This window comes from Astyanax mexicanus, unplaced genomic scaffold (assembly GCF_023375975.1).
Source record: "Astyanax mexicanus isolate ESR-SI-001 unplaced genomic scaffold, AstMex3_surface scaffold_34, whole genome shotgun sequence".
NCBI lineage: Eukaryota > Metazoa > Chordata > Actinopteri > Characiformes > Acestrorhamphidae > Astyanax > Astyanax mexicanus.
The window spans coordinates 1,281,861-1,307,500 of NW_026040044.1; the positions used below are offsets into that span (position 1 = coordinate 1,281,861).

General features: G+C 38.5%; 1 protein-coding gene and 1 long non-coding RNA gene across 3 annotated transcripts in view; one reads left to right on the forward strand and one right to left on the reverse strand.

Annotated features, from left to right (window-relative positions):
- The window catches only part of LOC111190008 (uncharacterized), a 751,666-nt gene that overhangs the window by 690,036 nt on the left and 35,990 nt on the right, over positions 1-25,640 (forward strand). Inside the window, exon 35 of the mRNA XM_049473126.1 lies at positions 16,652-16,825. Coding sequence (XP_049329083.1) covers positions 16,652-16,825 — 174 coding nt within the window. The remainder of the gene's footprint in view (positions 1-16,651; positions 16,826-25,640) is intronic.
- Positions 7,362-11,396, reverse strand: LOC111190837 (uncharacterized). 2 transcript variants are annotated; one of them, XR_007429987.1, is made up of 5 exons: positions 10,784-11,396; positions 9,848-9,959; positions 8,622-8,770; positions 8,304-8,402; positions 7,362-7,816 (listed from the first exon to the last, which is right to left on the reverse strand). It is a non-coding gene; the product is annotated as an uncharacterized LOC111190837 (long non-coding RNA). The 2 variants fall into 2 exon arrangements; XR_007429986.1 differs by lacking the exon at positions 10,784-11,396 and adding an exon at positions 10,386-10,753.

A 25,640-nucleotide genomic window follows, 5' to 3' on the forward strand; every position in this document is an offset into this window, starting at 1 on the left:
ACCTGTCCACTTACCAGGAAAAGTTTATAGTATGCATCTTCCACAGGCTTCATAACAGGACCTCCAACAGTCACTGTCTTATGCACACGATCAATTAAAGCAACTGGCCTGGAGGAGGTTGAAGACTGCTGTCTATTTTCAGCCTCTTCAGTTTCCTCTTAAGCTCTAAACAGTTTGAAGCAATATGTCGAAGCTAGTGACAATAGTAACACTCTCACCTGTCACCAACATAAGGTAAATAACCACCAGTATGAGAAGATTTACTTCCAGTAACTAAAGAAGACTCTGAGTTGTTTGAGACTGACTTAAACACCTGACGGTGTGTGAGTAAAAACCTGTCAGCAAGTACTGCAGCTTGAGCAACAGTACAGACAGCACGTTCATTCAAATAGACAATGACTTTGTCATGGAGACAGTTTTTAAACTCCTCCAAAAGTATGAATTCACGTAGGGAGTCTAATGTAAATGCTTTGTTTGCACTGCACCATTTATCAAAAAAGAATGGTCTTTTCCCTTACAAATTCAACATGAGTCTGTGATGCTTGCATCTTCAGACCTCATAAACGTTGTCTGTATGCTTCAGGAACTAATTCATAAGCACGCAAAATTGCTGCTTTTACCACATTATACTGCAAACTATCCTGAAGAGATAAAGCAGAGCAAACCTCCTGCGCTTTACCAACCAACATTACATTGCAGTAACAGAGACGACATATCCTTAGGCCAACCCAAAGTCAATGGTATCTGCTCAAAAATGCTAAAATAGGTGTCTATTTCAACTTCCCGAAAGGGTGGAGCCAAAGACATATTTTTACTGACATCAAAAGCAGTAATGTGTGATACTACAGGGAGAGTGACTAAAGGAGGCTGAACAGGTGGATCACTAGACACTGTAGGGTTTGGAACAGGAAAAGACAGTGAATTAGGGTGGTTTGAGGCTCTTAATTATATCTCACGCAACTGTATCACATGTTAATGTTCTAGCTCCAGCTTATGAACAGACAGCTTAAACTCATATTCTTGCCTACAGGCCTCAGCTCTACTCTTTGATTCATACCAGAGACGAGCCAAACGAAACTCCAAGTGAGCATCACCTATTATAAAAAAATCTAGTTCCACCACCACTGTGACTTCCAACCACCTCACACACATGACATAAGTTTTACATTGCAAATACCAGACGAGCGCCCATCTGTTACATTCCCCCACCTTTTGGGTCTAGGGGTAAAAGGGGAAAATGCAAGACTATGTATATGTAATACGGTGCCTGTGAGTGGGATGGAAGGAAGGCCAGAAACAGAGCTTTGCAAATTTAGAAGCTTTTACTGACAAATATGCAAGAATTTACAATTCCAGTATTTACAAAGACAATCCAACATTCAAGGGCGTGAACAAAAGTGGATAGAGATATATTTACAATGTCTATTGAACATAAAAGAAAAGTGTAGGAATGTTAACAGCCTATGGTGGACTATGGAGAGTGCCAAAGAAAAGAAATAACAAAATGCTAACCTGCCTAACCCAAGTGCTAACCTCAACCAAAAATGCATAAATTGGCACCTGCCCCTTACCAAGTGTGTCTATACCAAGAGTATACATACGTGATGCAATGGATGGTGCCCATAACCTCTCCAACCATGTGGGCAAACAGCTTGTCTGAGCTACTTAGAGAGATAGGAGAAAACTCCCAGCACAGAACAGTACTTTACACACTATACAACTCTCTCAGCACAGAACACCCCTTTCTGCAACACACACACACACACACACACACACACAATCACCTCTTTTCAAACCAGAGAGCCCGCCTTCTCCCTAAGTGGACTTCACCCCATTGGTAGAACAGGTGTTGATTATTCCGCCAACAAAGTGCACACACCTGGAGAGAGAGAGTGGCTCATGACAGAGGAGGGAAGAAAACAGAAAGAACAGAAAAGACGTGCCTTTGTGTACGTAACATTAACAAACAGGTTGAAAAAACATATATACATATTTTGTATATATAGTTTGCATTACTGTTTTGTTTTCTTAAAACTGTCTTTAAAACCTGTTCTGAATTGAGTTTTAAATATTTCTGTAAACCACGTTGAATTGTCTCTGTGTATAAAAGGTGCTATACAAATAAACTTGCCTTGTCTTATGGAAGTGATGAAGAATGGCTAACACTGGAAGTAAGAGGTCATCACTTAAGATCACTTAATATGAAATGAACAAACAGGTTAAAAAATATAATAATATAATATAATCATTTAATATGTAATTTAATATACAATCTTATCGAATTAACCACAGAAATACAAAATAATAATTGAACTGGGACCAGAACTGGCAGCCTCTGGTGTTTAAGATCACAAAGTTCTTTAGTTAAGTAAATGTTTGTGAAACATTCTTTAATTAACCATAAATCTTAAGTATGAATTTATCAACTACTTAGCATTAAAAGCTTCTGGGAAATGCACCCCTGCACAGTAGAATTGAAAGTTTCTATTAAGGGCTTCGCAATAAAAATATGTTTTAGGCAGATTGATGTATTCAGTGTCAATATTATTCTTTAATTTAATAATTATTCATAATTGGGCAGCAGTTTCAATATTCTTAACAGTATACTCAAGTCATTAAGTACAGCTTCTTCTTTCATCTGATGTCTTCTGTCAATTCAGAAGTGCTCTACCATCTAAATGTTTTGTTTGAAATGCAATAACAGGATGACAGTGTACACTTAATGCAATTAAACTCTTTGTGTGCAATTAAAGTATAATTAATACAAAGAGTTGTTCAAATTTAGGATTAGTGAGCAGTTTACTTTTTCACAAGAATAAGCTCTTCACTTTTCCAATAAATAAACATAATCACTGGGACTGTGAAATTCAGTACTTACATTTTTACATCCATTTTTTTATCCAGATTTTGACAGTGGTATCAAAACATGAACATGTTCACAGTAAATTACTGAAAGAAAAATAGAAGGGTGTATTGATATATTTTTTTATTGTATGAAATTTAGACTAAATATATTTGAAGATGAAAATATGATAGTACAATGTTTAAAGAAGCTCTGTGTGTGATGGTTAAATTCTGTTCTCTGAGGAGGTTTCTCTTTCTCTCTGCAGGGTGTATGATTGCAGTATTACAGAGAAAGGCTGTTCTGCTCTGTTTTCAGCTCTGAAATTAAACCCCTCCCACCTGAGAGAACTGAGTCTGAACCGCAATAAACCAGGAGATTCAGGAGTGAAGCTGCTCTCTGAAATACTGAAGGATCCTCACTGTAAACTGGAGAAACTACAGTGAGTTACTGACTTACACACACACACTAACACACACACACACTCACACACACACATAATCTCACACACACACACTCACACACAAACACACACACTAACACACACACACACACACTCACACACACTAACACACACTAACACACACACACACTCTCACACACACTCACACACACACACACACACACACTCACACACACTCTCACACACACTAACACACACACACACACTCACACACACTCTCACACACACACACACACACTCACACACTCTCTCACACACACACACACACACACACTCACACACACTCTCACACACTCACACACAAACACACACACACACACACACACACACACACACACACACTCACACACACACCCACACACACACTCACACACACACATAATCTCACACACACACTCACACACACACTCACACAAAAACACACACACACACACTCTCACACACACACATACTCACACACACACACACACACACACTCTCACACACACACTCACACACACCTACACACTCACACACACATTCTCACACACACACACACACAATCTCACACACACACACACACACACACTCTCACACTCACACACACACACACACTCACACACACATACTCACACACACCTACACACACACACACACACACAATCTCACACACACACACACTCTCACACTCACACACACACAGTCACATACACACACACACACACACACACTCACTCACACTAACACACACACACACACACACACACACAATCTCACACACACACACACTCTCACACTCACACACACACAGTCACATACACACACACACACACACACACTCACTCACACTAACACACACACACTCACATACACACACACACTCACACACACTAACACACACACTCACTCTCACACTAACACACACACACACACACTCTAACACTCACACACACACACTCTCACACTAACACACACACATACTTGTTTCTGTGCATTGTGGGGTCACCTGATGGAATTGTTACATTGTGGGGGCCACCCTTTCCCAAGGTCCTACAGACTTGAAAAAAATCATGCTTTATCAAAATGCACCTGTGAATTGTAAGATCATTTCAAAAATCAATTATCTCACAAAAAGGGATTCTGACCTGAACAGGTGGTGAGTTGTGGGGACACTTAGGACATTTCAGGTTTTGAGCACATCTGGGGACCATCATTACACAAATTACTTGTTTTCATTATTTATGGGGTCCAGTTTGTCCACTTTCATATTAAGACATATCAATGTTTTTTCTTGTTAATAGAGCAAGAATTACTAATCCATATAAACACATTTCTGTAAAGACTAGTTTATTTGTAAAATAAAGCTAAGGGATATACAAATTAATAGTAAGAAATTTTGTCCACAAGTCCAAAAAAAACCCTCACATAAATAAGTATCTGCAATGCAAAAAGGATTTAATTTAAAAAAAAATAAAACTTAAAAACATATGTATAAAATAACATCATGCCTGAAAAGGGTCATTAAAAACAGTAGACCTGTCTGTAACAGTGTCGTTAACAACATGTCTAAAACCACTTCATGTAACAATGTATGTAAAAAAGCATGTGCATAACGAAACATTGGTAACACTTTATGTAATAGCACGTCTTTAACAGATAAAGTCTCCAACATGTTAGAGCTGGTTTGTAATATCATGTCTTTAGATGTTCTTACGAGCACAAATGTGAAGCTTGCGAGCAAAAAAAAAAAAAAAAAAAGGCAAACCTGAGTGCGCTGAAGAGAATATCCCTCTCAAGCTTCATTTATCTCCTCTCTGGTGTTTTTTTTCTCTACATTTCACAGTTCTCCTGGCACGCTATGCAAATTACCTGCGGCTGTTGTTTTTGCTCAAGTGAGTTTTTTTGCACTCTAGTTTTAAAAGGGGTGCTTTTGACAGTTTTGGGGCGGGGTCAGAGTCACCTTCCTCAGCGAATACTATTGGCTGATACCTGCAGGATTTGTGACGGACCGTCTACCCACAAGAGCCGGAGGAGGGCGGAAAAAGGAGGACAGCAGGAGAGTTGGCTCACTAGCTATGCTAACATCCAAACAACCCGCTCTCCAACACCGTTAGTCCGGGTTAGTGACCGGCTCTCCAACGCTGTAAGCCCGGGTTTAGTGCCCATAGTGACTGTCTCTCTCGGTCAGTGCCAGGAGCAACCGTCTCTCTCGTTCAGCGCCAGGAGCAACCGGCTCTCTCGTTCAGCGCCAGGAGCGAGCGGCTCTCTGACGCTATTAGTCCAGGTTTTGTGCCCGGGGTGACCGGCTCTCTCGTTCAGTGCCAGGAGTGACCTGCTCTTCTCCTGGTGGTCGCTTCTAGTGCTGAACGAGAGAGCCGGTTGCTCCTGGCACTAAACCCGGACTAATAGCGTCAGAGAGCCGGTCAACCCGGGCACTGAACCCGGACTAACAGCGTCAGAGAGCCGGTCGCTCCTGGTGCTGAACGAGAGAGCCGGTCACTCCGGGCACTAAACCCGGACTAACAGCGTTGGAGACGGATTGTTGGATGTTTTGGATGTGGGTAGAGGGTCCGTCCCAAACCCTGGAAATATCAGCCAATAGTATTCGCTGAGGAAGGTGACTCTGACCCCACCCCCAAACTGTCAAAACCACCCCTTTTAAAGGGGGCATGAAACATTTCAGTTTATACAAGTTTTCTAAGGGATTAAATATAATGGAATTTATTTGGGGGGAATTTTTTTATATAAAATGTTTACACACTAAATTATAATATATTTATGTTTGTTATGTTTGAGCTAGGGCGCCGCCATGTTGCCCGTGCAGCACTGGTGACGTCACGAGGTTGGTTGGTTTAAGATCCCAGGCATATAGCTAGAGGAAAAGAGCTTGTTGTTTGTGGAGATTATGGATGAAGACGAAGCTGAACTAGGCTAACATGGAGCATTTACTCAGAGATCTTTCCTGTATAAACCTGAGCAGAACTTTTCAGATGCTTTTCTGAGAGAGAGACGTTTTGGAGGTGTCTATTCTCTCTCTACGTGGAGCCGTGCAGAACCCTGCAGCCCGTCAACAGCAGGTAACCTACTGCCATCCAGTTAACCAGCTATTTTATATACATTTAGCTATTTAACATGTAAAGTCCAAAGTTCATTAAGACTGAATGAAACATACATGATTTAAGTGGATATTGAAACACCCAGGCGCTGTTTGGTTGATAAACCGTTCAGTTTAGAAGTTAGAAAGCTTACTGGGTAGCTTCATCTAGTTAGCGTTGGTTAGTTAGCTAGCGTTGGCTAGCTATGGTAAGATAGCTAGAAAAGTAGCTAACGCTAGCTATGTTATCTTTAAATTGTCAGTTTATCTAGACTTTCGGTAACGGTACCTCTCGGTGCTCTGCTGGGTTGGCGCAGTGTTTGGCTCGTACAGCTGCTGCTCTCATTGTAACGTTACCCTCAGTCGGACGGTCTGTACATTCCAGCTGATCAGAGGAAAAATAAAAAACGGAGGAAAAAAGCCTCGGACTTCAGCTTATTTTTCCAGCGCTAATGCTCCTGACTCAAACCCCTCTCCTTCACATAGTCCAGGTCTAGAAAGTGCTCGCCACTAAACTCTAGCACCCCTGCAGCTAACCGGAGGATTCTCGCGAGCCACCGCTGAAGAATAGCTGACCGAGGCGAGGTATGAAAGTGAAAGTAAATATTTCTCATTCCTCACCCTATTAAATTTCACTACTCCCAGTATTACTACACACAGGGACAATACAAAAGTGCCCCCCCCCCCCCCCCCCCCCCCCCCCCCCGCTCTGCATTGAGTTTTGGTTTGGATTTTATTAGCTATTGAGGGATTAATTTACGGTATACTCATGGATTATAGTAGTGAGGCGTTCGGGAACCAACCTCGTGACGTCACTTTCAGCGCTGGGACAAGATGGCGCTGCCCTTACTTAAAAAAATGACATTAGATTGCTTATTATTTTAATTCCGCTTCACTGACAACTGTTAAACTTATAAAATTTGTTAGAGGGAAAATACATCTTGTGAATTATACTAAATACTTGAAGTGTTTCATGTCCCCTTTAAAACTCCAGCACAAAAAACTCACTTGAGCAAAAACAACAGCCGCAGGTAATTCGCATAGCGTGCAAGGAGAACTGTGAAATGTAGAGAAAAAAAAACACCAGAGAGGAGATAAATGAAGCTCGAGAGCGATATTCTCTTCAGCGCAAACTAGATTCCCTTTTTTTGGTCGCAGCACCGCGAGAATTAAATTTACAAATGCAAAATGTTAAAACATGCTGGTCAATTTTTTTTTAACTGTTCACTCAATGTGCCTGTCTCTGTAGTGCCGTGATGCAATTTTTGACATAAAACTTAATGGTTAACTAGTCTGTTTTTAAGAGCCTGTGGTTCAGCTTGTAAACACCAAACACACTCCACTTTTCCAGGCACTTTCCATTTGTTAAGGAACCTCATCATGTGCTTCTCCCCAGCTTGGATTTCATCAGTGCTCCAAGGTGTTTTCGTACAGGGACCTATAAAATAAAATAAAAATTAAACATTTTTGCATATAGTGTCTTACAGGCTCAGATCTTTAATAAAATCTGCATTTGCCACAACCGGTATTAGTTCTTACAGAACAGATTGTCCACTCTTTGCTTTTACTTTACACCGTAAGAGGCCTTTTGAAGGTGAAAATAATTTGATCTTAAAATGAATGTGACCTGCAGAGTCGCTGCCATGATTGTCTGAGTCATGTCTAACAAGAAAATAGGGTGTTTATACTGCCAGACCTGACAGTGTGTAACCGTTACCAACTTTACAGATTAAATTAGTAAATAAGGATGATATAACAAACTCATTAGAAGCACTAAAATACATCAATCATAGGATAACTTACACTGTTGTTCAAAAATTAAGACCATGCTAAGTCCTGCTGGTCTTCTACACTAGATAGAGGAAGTCAATAGAGAGACACGGACCCCACCATGCCAGACCTGACAGTGTGTAACTGTTACCAACCTTAAAAGTAGAAGCAGCTTTGGCAGTCTTCTCAGCTCCTGAAGTCAAGTGGGATGTTTTAAACGCATCCATTGTGTGAGAGAGGATCCCGTTAGCAGGCTAAAGGAATTCCAAGAGAAAAGAATATCAATTAATGACTGTTCTGCTGGATCAGACTGACCATAGGTGACCCTACTACACTAAATTTGGCACTGATGACATTGTTTTACGAACATGAAAAAGATTTTATCCACTTATACAACAAAAATATAAAAGCATGACAAATCTATAGCACCGTTATTTCACAAAACACAAGCAATGGCGATTTTAAAAACTTACCACCACTGTTTATTCTGAAAAAAAAAATAGACCGTATTTTGGGAGACCTTCCTCCTCCTCTCAGATTCCAGAAAATCTATTAGTTCCCCCCCTGTATTCAGCCACAAACTCTCCTTTATTGATAGACTCCAGGGCAAATACTCCACGACCTGTCAGAGAGGAAAAATAAAGATCAACATGTAGTTGTATAGCAACAGCTGTAATATAGTGAGAAAAATGTCCTACATACTGTTTGGACAGCTTGACCAATAAACATACACACATTAGGGTTGGTGTTTTTATGGTAGCATGCTATGGCCAAATTGCACAACTCGTCAGACACAAATCAAGTTACGATGCTTAGGAAAGAATTCTACTCCATAGAGAGGTTCACTACTCTCTATGGAACTAAACACATTACAAGTGTAGTCTAACTTACACTCAAACAGTGCACCAAATGTTAATTATAAAAATATGCAGCCTCTAACAAACATAATATAATATCATTGTTGCCTGGTTGCAGTCTCGTAGCTAAAAAATTATTAAAACCCCTTAATGCAGATGCAAGTTTATGCCAATTTTCATGTGATTTGCACTACTTCACTGTGAAACTGATTATCCTTAGTTTATGTATAGTACAATGATCATTCAGGGCTTAAATTATGAAGACACTTGGGCCAAAACATTAATTCACCCTGGTATTTAATTTCATTAAAACATTTATATTAGAAAATATCAAATGCAGAAGAAAATTTCCAAAACAAAAAAAAAGAGTTTGTTGTTTTTGACATTTACAATGTGTGTGTAGAAGTTGGAGATAAAAAATTCAATCCTGTTCTATATTTCTTGATTCAACAGGGTGTAACAAATTCAACTCTGTTGAAAAAAATTATAACACCTGTCTACCAGACGTCACCAAAGATCATTATATGTCCAATTATACTTATGCAGAACGGGCCCACCGGCGGGCCGGCTAGATGGCGCTTCTGCAGTAAGAGGCTACAAAGACCATTAAAGACAAATGTGCAAGTGTTTTCCACAAATTTAGACCAAATTACATTGCCAATAACGTTGATAAATATGCTAAATTTCACATATTAAAACACAGTGGTTGAATATATTTTAGAAACAGCACCAAACTGGATGCAATATGAATGTCTATGCTAGTGATGCAAACAACTAATTAGATTACTAGATATACTAGCCAATGTACATACACTTGTTTTCATAATTTACATCACACTTACCTTTGTAAGGGTTGAATTTCCTGCTCTGGAGTAAATGAGTCTTGTCTGTTCCACTGATGACTTGCTGCACTGCATCGTCAACTGGTTTTCTTCTTCTTTTCTTCATTATGCTCTATTTGTAATTAGGCATAAATGATGCATTCAGTCGTAATTTAGTAATTCATAAACGCAATAAAATACTTCACACCCTCTCTCTCCAAGTCTTAAGCCAACTGTTAGTTCTACGGGGCGCTCACATCAACCTAACCAGCTTAACTCCAATGTTTTTCTCCCTCCATCTCTTCTCAATGAGCACAACCCTTTAAAACTCACATTATAGCCCAAAATCATCCAAACTCCTGCCCAACTCACTTTCCCTCTCTAATGCTAACCACAAGTTATAAACCTCTTATAGCAGTTAAGCAGTTTATTTATATTTTTGGATATCATTTTAATTATATTTTCTGAAATAAATTTACTTATATTAGCTGATATTAATCCAACGTTAAGACAAAAAAGAGAGCACACTGGAGAGATTTAAAGCTGTGCTTGACCTTACCACGAGTCGGTCCGCCATTAGGTGACCAATTTGCGAAGTAACAAGGCATTATAGGAGTTGTAGTTTCTTTGTTTTTCTACGTCCCATTCCTTCCATTAATTTTAGACCATGAAAAACTACAGCCACCATTTTAATTACATTTATCTCAATCTGTACACGGACGAAGCTGTTGGCTTGCTCATAATTTTAAAACAGCGAGTATACACAGTAGCACTGTTAGTCTTCAGCAAAAACAAGCCCAACATGAAATTATATAAATCAAAATACAGCATCAGTAAAAACCTAAAATCTAAAGTCCTGCATTTTAAACTAAGCTAATAAAACCTGTATTACACACTATGAAGTTATGTTTTAAGAGGCAAATTAGACTAGATTACACAAAATGAAACGTTACTTACTAAATACGTGCGATCTAAACGAGCTGAGAAGTAAACAGACCCGCAAGCAAGTATTCCGGGATTTCGTTCCAGTGGTGGTTATTCCATGATGTTGTTTTTTTAAACAGCATTTACAACACCTGTCCACCAGGCGTCTCCAGAGACCATGCTATGCGCAATTAAAAGAACTGTTCAAAATAAATACTTTTCCGGCATGTTTTTATAAAGTTTTTTTTTTATTTTAGAGTAATTATCCTCATGGCTATGATGTTCAGAACTGTTTAATTTCTAAAACCACTCCAGAAAAATAAATATATACACCTTAAACATAGCTAGTATGGAGAGCTGAATGGGAAACAGTCCCCGCCCCCGTGTTGTAGGTGACCAATCGGGGCAAGTGACCTAGCTACATGTTCCTGTAATTGAGTAAGATTGGCTAGGATTGGCTGAGTATGATTTTTGGGCTCTGTCCGAATATCAATGTCGAAGCACGTTTAGGCTGCCTACGAATACGACGCGTTCCATCGCGCACGGCATTGGGGGGAAAGGCGGTGATTTAAACAAATACAGGTGTTTTTAGCCAATGACAGTGGCTGAATCTAAAAGAAGACACCCCTAGCTTGGTGTTTACAGAAGACACAGCGGAAACAGTGTACATCGCGTGTTCGCTGACTGCGTGGGGATATCAGGTTACGGTTATGTTGGAAATAAGACTGTTATGGGAAGACGTAAATAGGCGATTACAGGACTTTACGGACATTTAATCTGCTGTTCAGCGGTGCTGTGGAGATGCTGTGAAGGTAAATAAATTTTGTGTGAAGAAATCTGAAGTTATTATTATTACCTCATTAGCATATTTGTGTTGTTGGGGAGGTGAGTCCTTGTGTAAACAGTAGGGAATAACAGGCTGCTTTCAGACCGAGATTTCTGGCGATAGATTGGGTGTAGATGGCCGAGAAAAAAAGTAAGTTTGTGTTTTGGACGCTGTGTTAAAAATATTTTACTGTATTCTACTGTGTAAATATATGCAGAACTGGAGAGCGCTTCTGCAGTAAGAGGTTAAACCAGTTTAAATAACAACATCCTAAACTGGCCAGGGTGTTTATTTTAACATGATGATTCTTTTGAGACAGACGCCTTTTGGTTGAAAAATAACTAAAAAAAAAACTTTATTTTTAATAATTTCATGTGGGAGTCATACTTTGATAAAATACATTCCCCACCTCAGGCTTTAGATCCCAAGTAATATTAGGCATCAAGTGTCGCTCTCAGGACCGAAACGTATTGCAAATGGAGTGTATTTTTTAGCTTTCCAGCATCACAGGTCAACTATATTAAACATTACCCAATGTGAGAGCGAAATAAAATATTTAAACACACAAAAAAATAGCTTTACTGTTTTACACTAGTCACCAGAAACAATTTAATAATATATAACTAACTAACCTAGCTTTAATTTATAAGTTATAACTAACTGACCTAGCTTTAATTTACAAGTTATAACTAGCTAACCTAGCTTTAATTTATAATTTATAACTAGCTAACCTAGCTTTAATTTATATTTATGACTAACTAACCTAGCTTTAATTTATAAGTTATGACTGATTAGCCTAGCTTTAATTTATAAGTTATGACTGATTAGCCTAGCTTTAATTTATAAGTTATGACTGATTAGCCTAGCTTTAATTTATACATTATGACTGGTTAACCTAGACAAAACACTACTATGAATGTTTCTGGTGATTAGTGTAAAACAGTAAAGCTATTAAACATACAGCTACTCCAGCTAATACTGTTTTACTCTAATCACCGGAAACATTTCATAGTAGTTTTTTTGTCTAGGTTAACTTATAAATCAAAGCTAGGTTAGCTAGTTATAACTTGTAAATTAAAGCTAGGTTAGCTAGTTATGAACTATAAATTAAAGCTAGATTAGCTAGTTATAACTTGTAAATTAAGGCTAGGTTAGCTAGTTATAAATTATAAATTAAAGCTAGGTTAGCTAGTTATAACTTATAAATTAAAGCTAGGTTAGCTAGTGATAAATTATACATTTAAGCTAGGTTAGCTAGTTATAACTTATAAATTAAAGCTAGGTTAGCTAGTTATAACTTATAAATTAAAGCTAGGTTAGCTAGTGATAAATTATAAATTTAAGCTAGGTTAGCTAGTTATAACTTGTAAATTAAGGCTAGGTTAGCTAGTTATAAATTATAAATTTAAGCTAGGTTAGCTAGTTATAACTTGTAAATTAAGGCTAGGTTAGCTAGTGATAAATTATAAATTAAAATTAGGTTAGCTAGTTATAACTTATAAATTAAAGCTAGGTTAGCTAGTGATAAATTATACATTTAAGCTAGGTTAGCTAGTTATAACTTATAAATTAAAGCTAGGTTAGCTAGTTATAACTTATAAATTAAAGCTAGGTTAGCTAGTGATAAATTATAAATTTAAGCTAGGTTAGCTAGTTATAACTTGTAAATTAAGGCTAGGTTAGCTAGTTATAAATTATAAATTTAAGCTAGGTTAGCTAGTTATAACTTGTAAATTAAGGCTAGGTTAGCTAGTGATAAATTATAAATTAAAATTAGGTTAGCTAGTTATAACTTATAAATTAAAGCTAGGTTAGCTAGTTATAAATTATAAATTTGAGCTAGGTTAGCTAGGTATAACTTATAAATTAAAGCTAGGTTAGCTATTTATAACTTATACATTAAAGCTAGGTTAGCTAGTTATAAATTATACATTTAAGCTAGGTTAGCTAGTTATAACTTATAAATTAAAGCTAGGTTAGCTAGTTATAACTTATAAATTAAAGTTAGGTTAGCTAGTTATAAATTATAAATTTGAGCTAGGTTAGCTAGGTATAACTTATAAATTAAAGCTAGGTTAGCTATTTATAACTTATACATTAAAGCTAGGTTAGCTAGTTATAAATTATACATTTAAGCTAGGTTAGCTTGTTATAAATTATAAATTTAAGCTAGGTTAGCTAGTTATATATTATTAAATTAAAGCTAGGTTAGCTAGTTATAACTTATAAATTAAAGTTAGGTTAGCTAGTTATAAATTATACATTTAAGCTAGGTTAGCTAGTTATATATTATTTAATTAAACCTAGGTTAGCTAGTTATATATTATTAAATTAATGCTAGGTTAGCTAGTTATAACTTATAAATTAAAGCTAGGTTAGCTAGTTATAACTTATAAATTAAAGTTAGGTTAGCTAGTTATAAATTATGAATTTAAGCTAGGTTAGCTAGTTATATATTATTTTATTAAAGCTAGGTTAGCTAGTTATATATTATTAAATTAATGCTAGGTTAGCTAGTCATAACTTATAAATTAAAGCTAGGTTAGCTAATTCAGCTAGCCCAGCTAATACAGCTACCCATGCTAACACAGCTACCTGGTTTATGCAGCTAGCCTAGCTAATACAGCTACCACCATATTACTATATGTTAGTTTTCTTTGTATTTGACCTTTTTTGAATCAAAATACTAAATAATAACCATAAACTATTACTTCATTAATATTATAAATGTTTTTCATTTGTTTTACCTCAGTGTTGCAGTGATTAGCACTGTGTTGTAGCTCTTCTCATTGACAGAGTGTGTATAGGCTGCATCGCCCCCCCACTCAGGAGTGTGTGGATGCAATACCACCAATAACCTCCAGGAGCGCTAGTGAGCAGCGGCCACACACACTCTCACACACATGTGTCGTAATTTTGTGCATGGTGGGGTAAAAAAAAAACCTCACCACCCATATCAGCATGGCCTTCTGAGTCAACAGGTGCATTTTGAGTGAAAACACTCACGGACCCCACACCGTGAGTGTGCTAACATGTTGTGGACCCCTCCATGTAATAAAAACAAACACACTAACACACACACACACACTCTAACACACACACACACTCTCACACTAACACACACTCACACACACTAACACACACACACTCACATATACACACTCACACACACACTCTCACACACACAATCACACACACACTCACACACTAACACACACTCACACACACACACACACTCACACTAACACACACACTCACACTAACACACACACTCACACACACACACTCACACACACACACTCTAACACACACACACACTCTCACACTAACACACACTCACACACACTAACACACACACACTCACATATACACACTCACACACACACTCTCACACACACAATCACACACACACTCACACACTAACACACACTCACACACACACACACACTCACACTAACACACACACTCACACTAACACACACACTCACACACACACACACACACACACTCACACTAACACACACTCACACACACTAACACACAATCACACACACTCACACACACACTCACACACACTGACATACACACACACACTCTCACACGCTAACACACACTCACACACACACACTCTCACACACACACTCACACACACACACACTAACACACACACACTCACACACACTCACACACACACTCACACACACACACACTCAAACATAGTGGTGTGTGATGTGAGGATAAATATCGTGGGGATGATAGAAAAGTGTCTATGGTGCTATTTACCTTCTATCCTCCCCATCGTTTCTACAGTAATTTCATCAATGATTTATGCAAATATATAAAGTAGGCTAGAATAAAATGTATTGGCGTTAGGGTTGGGTTTCTATCCTGGTTTTCTATTTTTGGTGAGGATCTTGGACGGGTTTTATGTGGTACACGGCGCTCTGTTGTGTATTTTTACACTTTAATTATTTCACTAGAACCGTCACGCTGCCGCTGCTCCTTCCTGTTGCATCTCATAGCGCTGGTAAAGCTTTATATTCTGTCTTTATGCTACTGCTTTGAGGATTCACTATTTCGTTTTGATCTTTTAGAATTCATTAGATTATATTTCTTTTAGCATTTTGAGCTTAGTTTAGTTGGTTATTTTCCTATTTTATATCTATTTTTCTGTTTTTAATTAACAGTTTTTTTTTATTAATTGTTGCTGCCTTCTTTGGTATTTAGCATACAGAACGTCTTACTGGTCTTTTCAATGAATGTTGATTTAATAATTTAATAGCTGTATCTATTTTAACTATTTTAAGCCAGACAGACACTGTGTGATTCTTTTAAGAAGCACCAAATCCCCGCGAGCCGCGCACCCATTAATCCAACTGCGGAGCTTTAAACGCACGGATGAGCTCGGGTTCAGGAAGACAATCTAAACTCTAGTATGCAGAACTATATTATTATTGTTATTAATTTTCCATTCTTTTAAATAGCAGGATACTTTGACTTTTATTTCTCTGCCCGGACCCGACCCGAGATTTCCCGTCCCTTTTTAGGAAATAGTCTGTGATGTCACAGTACTTAAAAGAAAAAAATAAAATGAACTGAAATTACAGATTAAATACCCTCATTTTCGTGTTTGTTAATTTATTTATATTTTATTTATATAATTTTTTGTATATCGTGATATATATCGTTATCGTGATATAAAAAATTCCATATCGTGATATATGATTTTTCCCATATCGCCCAGCACTACTCAAACACATATACACACATACAGACACACACACTCTCTCTCTCTCACACACACACTCACACACACAGACAGACTCACACACTAACACACACACACACACACTCATACACACACACACACACACATACACACACTTACACACACACACACTCAAAGATGATTACATTAATATTTATATGTATTGATTTGGGTCATTGTATCACTGTTTTACTGCTGAATCCAGATCTTATGTGTGTTTCATTGATTAGGTGAGTTTTTACACTCCTAGTGTGTGAATTTAACTGTGTAACTCGTCTGTTGTACTTTTCTCTCCTTCTCTCTGCAGGCTGGAGTGGTGCAGTATTACAGGAGAAGGCTGTGCTGCTCTGGTTTCAGCTCTGAAATTAAACCCCTCCCACCTGAGAGAACTGAATCTGAACGACAATAATCCAGGAGATTCAGGAGTGAAGCTGCTCTCTGATCTACTGAAGGATCCTCACTTTAAACTGGAGAAACTACAGTGAGTTACTGACTTACACACACACACACACACACTCACACACACTAACACACACACACACACACACACACACACTAACACACACACACACACACACACACACACACACACTAACACACACACACACACACACACACACACACTAACACACACACACACACACACACACACACTAACACACACACACACACACACACACACACACTCACACACACACACACACTCACACACACACACACACACACATACTCACACACACACTTTTCTACAATTGCGTATAAGTGAGGACCGGGTAAAAGCCCCGGTGAACTGAAGACCATAGTTTCTGCAGTAGTTAGAGAGCAGCAGTTCGAGTGTTTAGCCTCTAGATGTCGTCCAGATGCGGGTCATCACTTCAAACTGAGACTTAACCAATCAGCTGCAGAGTTAGCAAAAAAGTTTTTCACCACAGGAGTGAGGACATGAGCGGTTACTAGGCAGAATATGCAAATACCTTATTATGAATCTGCGCATAAACCTCAGCACCGCCCCCAGCGGTGCAAATATTTTTACAATAGAAATACACTCTGAAAATATCCTAACCACCGAATACCTTTAGAGTTCTGGTTTAGAGTGATTATTAAATACTGGACTTTATCTGCACTTTATTTGCGCGGGTCAGCGGTTAGCATAGCCGCTAGCGCTTCACTAGGCCATTACGCTCCGAGAAGAAGAAGCCCGCCTACAAGTCTGTCTGACGAATAGCGACCGAATATCTACAGGTTCCATCCAATCCGGTTCTAGAAATGGTCTCAGTGAACGTCTGATCTGCAGAAACAGCGTTTCTGATAGGCTAAATCCTCCGTCCGTTAAAGCACGGCGCTTTACCCGCGTTGGACCGGAGCGCGTTCAAAATTCCCCCGCGAGCCCGCGGCGGGATAATAATAATACACATTAACACTGACCCCAGTTAAACCAGTTCACCAACACCACCGTGGCCAGGTATTAGACCAATCAAACACGCGGCCTGCACTGCTAAGTTACCGTGTACTGACCACACAGCTACCCGAACACAGGGTCAGCGCCGCTGCTGACCACACACAGCTACCCGAACACAGGGTCAGCGCCGCTGCTGACCACACAGCTACCCGAACACAGGGTCAGCGCTGCTGCTGACCACACAGCTACCCGAACACAGGGTCAGCGCCGCTGCTGACCACACAGCTACCCGAACACAGGGTCAGCGCTGCTGCTGACCACACAGCTACCCGAACACAGGGTCAGCGCCGCTGCTGACCACACAGCTACCCGAACACAGGGTCAGCGCCGCTGCTGACCACACAGCTACCCAAACACAGGGTCAGTGCCGCTGCTGACCACACAGCTACCCAAACACAGGGTCAGCGCCGCTGCTGACCACACAGCTACCCAAACACAGGGTCAGCGCCGCTGCTGACCACACAGCTACCCGAACACAGGGTCAGCGCCGCTGCTGACCGCACACAGCTACCCAAACACGGCGGTCAGGGTCCCCCAGCTCAGACTGCGCAGCGGCGGCCATTAAATACAGTTTATCTTACCTTTAATAGAAGCTGTAGCGATGAAAACGGCTTTACACTGCCGACAGGTCCATTCAGTAACAAAGCAGCAGCGGCTCTTCCAGTAAACACCCGAAAGTGGCTGTAACCCGTCCGTTACAGCAAAGTTTCTTCCGTTTAAAAGTTTAGTCCGCGGCGCTCGTTCACCGTTTAGCGACGTGTCGTTCGCGAATATTCCGGTTCTAAGAGCCGGCTCTTTGAAGTGAACGATTGGAACCGGCTCCACAATGGGAGCCATTTTAGGATCCTATTTGGGAACTGTTCTTTTCCTTCAGTATCTCGCTGTCCCTCCGCCTTCACAACATTTTCCTAGATGATTTTTTCATTATATAATGTAATAATGGTGCAATACCTAAATAACATCTGGATAACAGTGTTACAGAGCAAAATAACAATCCAGTAATAAACTGACTAATCTATAACCAGGGTTCATACACCTTTAACAAGGTAAAAATCAAGCACTTTTCAAGGCCCATTTTTAAGTTTTTCCAGCACCTTTCAGCTGTCGTGAGTTAATAACGATGATCTCAAAACTGCGATTCAGCGACAATCAATATATCTCAAAACTATTCCACACTTCACAGCAACTATACTACTGAGAAAAAATAGCAGGAATTATGCATTTATTTGTGTCAGATTTACACAATTTAAACACCACTAGGCAAATAACTTTCAATATTTTTGTTTTACTGAAAATGTAGAGGTGGGTAACCCAGGTCCGGAAAGTAAAATGCCACCCAGGCCTATCTACCATCCCCCTGAATGTTAAAATTCAAGCATTTTCCAGGATTTCAAGCACCCATATGATCCCTGTATAACAAAGTGTTTCAAGCAGCCAGAGTTGACATGCAGGGAAAGTGCACCTAAACCTCTTTAGTTCACCAGTCTTCTTATGAAGAGCCATGAGACCTCATGTTTTCCATTCAAGCAACCAGAATCATATTTCTTTACAGACTGAGATTAAAAGGTAAAAACATCTGGACCATCAGTGCTTCTCTTAAATGGACTGAAATACTTTATATTGAGCAAGCTGAAACTCACTGCGCTCTGCCATCAGCCCTGCCTTCCTCTTCTGCATGCTGGTCATGGCACCAGAGCTAGAGACACCATCACCCTCTATAAAAAAATAAATAAATAAATAAACAAAATTTTATATAGATCATTTTTAGTACACCAACTTTTCTAATACATTTTAAAACCCACAATAAAAAGGTACTGATTCATAGATGATGGAGGGACAGAAGAAGAAAATAACTTTTTTTTTTTACATTACACACCAACATCTTTGGGACATCAAATGGTTGATGTCTTTTGTCCACAGAGTGAGAAATAGCACTAAATATCTCATTAACTCCATCACTCTGGATTTTAAGCTGTAGCCAGAAAACAACTGTTCTCAGGAGAACAGCTTTTCTGATCTATTGTCTGTAGAACTGACTGTGCTACAAACATAAGCCATCATTTTAGCGTGATAAAGGCTGACCATTCTGGCTCTCTCTCATGTATTTTATAATAAATACAATATTCTCATGTGTTAATATTTTTTTGGGTTCATATTGTATATGTACACTTTTTATAGCATACACTTCACCACAGTCAGGGTACCATTTAGGGTCTTACCCTTACCAAAATTTCCCCTCTGGGACCAATAAAAGTATCTATCTATCTATCTATCTATCTATCTATCTATCTATCTGAAGTCAGACTATGTTGAAGTGTATTCAGAAAGGATTAAATATATATATAATAATAAAATAATATATATTATTGTGTAAATCAGTGGTTCTTCAGCATTATTGTCTTACCATAGGCATACTAACTTACCGGGCTGTTCTATCTGCTTCTTCTTCTGCTGATTACTAGAGCCGCCAGATTCACAATTTTTGTTCACTGTAAAAAGAGAAACAATTTTATTTGCATTCCAAAAGGTTCAAATGCAGTTCATGGATGTTTACTTAATGTACTTTCTATACAGCAGCTGAGAACATCTTAGTTTGGTCTGTTTTTTATTCAGTAAATTAATTCACTGCATGAAAAACACCTTCTGATAATATGAAGCTCATGTTTATTCGTATAAACTACACTTACCATCCATTTCTATAAATTCACGGTCATCTTCATCATCCACTTCTTTCCTTCTCCTCTGCGGTCTTTCCTTCTCTGGCGAGTCAAATCCTAAAATAAATAATAAAATCAAAATGAACCCCCAAAAGAGAATTAGTACATGCCTTGTGTGTGTTTCAAGTTTCTCTTCCCATCATGACGATAGTAAAGACACAGCCTAAATTAAGCTACACGGTGCATGATTAATGGCACGTCTACAGATCACTAAAATAAGGCCTTAAATCTCTTTGAGAACATATACTGATTGGTGTAAATATTCATTATTCTCAAACACAGTGGAACACATTCACAATATGCACAGAAACAGCTAGACTAAACAGTGTCAATGTAACACTAGCCATTTTCCCAGATCAGAATTCCAGTCACTTTTGCTTGCATGATGTGGTGCTACCCTGCTTTTGTCACATCTACATTCAATTTCAGAGCAGTGTGAAAAATATACCACGTTAACTAGGCTGATCGTTAATGTGCCTCCGAGTCACTTCAAATCAAATTAATTTAAATATATTTTCTATTATATGTAGAAAAATGTGTCAGTAACATTCAATCAAATATTGATATTCGTTCATCTAACAGCTAATTATACTTTAATCTGTTAGAAATGTATATAATCAGATGGGGCAAAATATGTTTTTAATTTAGCCACAGTAACTGATGTATTTTTCTGTGGCCCATTATGTGTACTTCATACCATTTCAATAAATACACACTAAAACTCACCAGGATCTTCTGTCAGCTTTCTCTTAACCCCGGTGCAGGTGCCACCATCATCAGCATCTGTGATAAACAAAAAAACATTATAAAATATCTAAATATATAAATAAACACACATATATACACACACACACATTGATAGTTTTATAGTCGCAATGAATTGTAATCAAATCTAAAACGTAAGGTGCCTAGAGATTCCCACCCCTAATAGACAAGATAAACTCACCATGAGGCTCCATTCGCATTTTCTTCTTGATTGTGGCAGTGAAGCCAGATACACCTTCATCATCCTCTGTAAAATTAAAACAATAATAAACTGTTTGTCTGGAATAGCTTATGGCAATTCTGCTGTATATGGAGACATTACAATATCAATGTGCAGATAAAACATTTAACAAAGTTTGTAAATAGCCATCAATTTATTATTACATCATGAACTATGGTACAGGATGATTACAAATTCTGCACACCATGTTACGTTGTGTTCAGTGGTGAAACACAAACTAGTGTTTTACTGCTGACATGCTAAAAACTCACCATGAGGTTCCATGCTCACTACTGGTCTGTCTGTCTATGGGCTGTCAGTTTGTGGCTGTCAGTTTGTGCCATACTGCTACCTGCAATTTTTCATTACCATTACATTAAGTATCTCATAAAAAGGATTATAAGGATTTACAGAAAGACACAGGTGTTATGGATAATTTCCGATTCATAAGTATTAAATATTTGTAGAGTGTAATGAAATACCAAAAACCTAAACACCTAAAATGATAATTAACAGTCTAAACACTTGTATTAATGTGTATAATAACGTATAGGACATTAATAAAAACACGTCTTTTACAAAGTAACTGGCATTTAAAGAACCTATTCAAAAGGGTTTAGAATATTAGACAAATATTTTAAATGTATTCAGAAACATACCAGGAAGTGAAAAGTCAAGAGTGTTGAGATTCTGGCCTTTGATGGTCTCCGTGCCTTTCTCCATTGCAAAGAGAAGTTTGCTGATCCTTGACAGCTGAAGTGTTTTATCTGTTTGTCTGTAAAAATCACAGTGCACCCTAATGTCATGTCCCATGAATCTCGCAACTTGCTCCAACTCTTGCTGGTCAAGATTCAGCAGCTGACAAAGTGTAGCAACCTGCTTTCTTAGTTTGGTTGATCTAAGGAGTCCTGGGTTTTCTGCCTTGCTCTCTTCTGAAAATCTCCTCAGACAGTCACAGCCACGAAAGTTTGACATTGCAGAAGGTCTTGCGAAGACAAAAGGGTTCTGATCAGGTACACCAGCTTCTTTTCTTTTTTCTATCAGGAAATCAATTGATGCTTTTGTTCTATCTGGTAGGAGAATTGGCACTTTTCTACCTCTCTTTCCTCTGATTTCTATTCTGGTAAGGGTCTTGCTCAGTTCTTGCTCAAGCGGTGTTAGTGTTTGAAATATATCCCCATTTACTGGGGTCCTGTTTGCGTTCATGTACATGTCTAAGGTCAAGCGGGAGGCCTCACCTTCCCTTCGTCTATTGAACACAATGACCTGTGACAGAAGGCTCTCAGTCAGGTCCTTATAAGCAGACATGTTGATGCCATCTAGCAACTCCCGTTTTGCTTCGTCTTCAACCTTTCTAAGGTGCTCTTGGAGGATCATGACATCTTTAGTCAATGGGATACCGTCATCTTTGTTCCACCTGTTCTCTTCCATTGTTTTGTGTGCATTAAAAGAAACACTGTCTTTCCACTTCTGTTCTAAAAGTTCTTTGAACTTCTTTGCATTCCTTTCAGCCAAGTCATCATCATTTTCCAGAGTCTGGCCAATAAGCACATCAGTCACTCCTTTTAATGGGAAGCCAATTTTGACAGCAGTTGATGCCTTTCTGTATGCATTCTTGCTTGGGCTAAACTGAGAGATCCTTTTAACTGCCTTCAGCAGCACCTGAAACTTGGATACATGGCACAGATCTTCAAGATATTTAATACTCTTATCAATTTCCTTTGCTGCCACAACGAGTCGACCCAGTTCTCTCATTTTCTGAGAAATGTAACCAGTTGCATTATTTTTCCCACGATTTAGCAGCACATTACCATATTTACAGATCAACGCATCATTTCGTACAGTAAAGGACACAGCATCTTTTTGCATTCCATGAATGACATTCTCCAATGCCTCCGAGGTCTCCGAAATGGGTAGCAGGCTTGAAGATGCTTTCTGAACTCTACTGTTGCTCTTTTTCTCAGCATCTTTCCCAGGATCATTTTTAGCTCTGCAAGTTCCCTGATGTTTCCAAAGATCACTTTTCACAAACATGGCGTAGCAGTACTGGCAAGGAAGGTAATTATCGACAGAAGCTTCAAAAGAAGGTTGTTTCCACGTCACTATTTCCCCATGGCCACTCTTAAGGACTTCTAAGTTATGTTTATAGTCACCTTTATTCCGCAGCCCCTCTAATAGATCCTTTCTTTTCTTCGATCCTAAGGGCAAGCTGAATGCATAAGCCACCTCTCTGACATCCATATGGGCACGTTCCAAATGCCTGCTTAACTTTTTGTTTGACTTTCCACAGTAGAGGCAGTAATGGTTTTTGTCCCACTTTCGTTTACCATTTAGATTTTTTTTGCAAACCTTCACAGTTATATTCGAAGCTGTGGGTTTTTTTGGACTCTGTTTTCTGGACTTGTCTGTTCTTCTGTTTGTTCTAATAGACTTGTTTTTGTTATCACTTTTGGTTCCCTTTGGTTTTCTGGACTTGTCTGTTCTTCTGTTTGTTCTAATAGACTTGTTTTTGTCGTCATCACCATTGGTTCTTGTTTTCCTCGTTTGTTTTTTGCACTTGTCTGGACTTGTGTTTGTTCTATTGAACTGTTGGTCATTATCCAAATTTTCATCACTACTGCAAACCTCACTGTCATCAGTACTACTGGATGATGGCTTGTAGTCAGCATCTGAGTATGCAGAATTAATGGACTCCTCAGAACTTGAGTGAAACTATAAGTAAAGAAAAATATTGAACAAAAGCTAAAACATCTAATCAAACCAACAGGACAGCAATACTCCCCTTGACTCTCCCTTTCACCTGTTTAATCTCTTCAAAGTCTACTATTTAACTTCAGAAATACTAAAGGAATTATTCACTCTAAAAAATCTCTATAGTATAACCCAGATGTATTTAATCAGGCAAGACATATTTTGAAGAACAGATTTAGCTGCATGTTACTAGAGCTCTGAAGCTAGCATTACTCACAAAAACTAACCTAAAGAGTAAAGTTTCTGCAATAAAAACACACATCACCAAAACTTCTCAATTAGTTCACTACAGTATGATTTACTGTGAAATGTTAAAATAATAAGACTTGTGTAGCTAAATGTGACCAGCATCTTAGACAACCAACTCAGGAGCAACTATGATGACTGTCATACACAGGAGACATCTGATCCAAGATCTACTGGCTCTGCTGCTGTCTCAAGTGTCTTATAGAGGTCAAACATTAAACAAAAATACTTGAGTCCTAAAATCACACTGAGAAATCTGTGATCAGCATGCTGTGGGAACATGATGACAGATGTTTTGGTGAATAATTCTTATAGAAACAGCTGGACTCTTTACATGCATTGTTAGCATTGACAGACTTGCAGTTCCAGTTCCATACTAAGGAAACTCTAAACATGTCTTGGTGAATTGACATTTAAGTAAAGTTTAAACAGTTTAAACAATATAATTTCTGGATGAACAACTCCTTCGGTAACAGGATGCATTATTAAAATGACAAAATATATACCTGCTCAGCCTCCAATGCCATTTTTCTGTAGTTGTTGAATCTGCAAAACAATATAAGGAGTAAGCAATACTGCACAGTGAAAAGGAAAACAAGCAATATACATAAACCACTATAGCAATTGTTTGAGAACTGACTGACATGGTTTTACACCAGCTTATCTATTAGTCTTTTAATCTAATCTAATTAACCTAAATTTACACATATGGAGATATGAAAGCAGAAATATAGGATTTCAGAAATATAGGATATCAAGATTTTTCCTGTGGAAAAAATATATTTCACACTTCTACTCAGTGATAAAACTCCTGCATCCAGACTGCAATTTAAAAGCTCCTCCATAGAAAAACGGTAGATAATTCAGCCTGTAATTTTCTCAGAGGACGTCTGAGAAACATGTACATGATCGTTCTGAACGGGAGTAAAATCACAGAGGATAAAAAAACCCATAAAAAAGAAAATTACCCAGAACCCCCTAAAATACTAATCCCGTCGTCCAGATAGGATTTAAAAAGTTAAAGAAGGGGAGATGGGAATCAGAGTTAGAGTAAAGGGGGGGGGGGGGGTGAGAAAGCAGAGTTAGAGTGAAGGGAGGGTGAAAAAGCAGAATTAGAGTGAAGGGGGGTGAAAGCAGG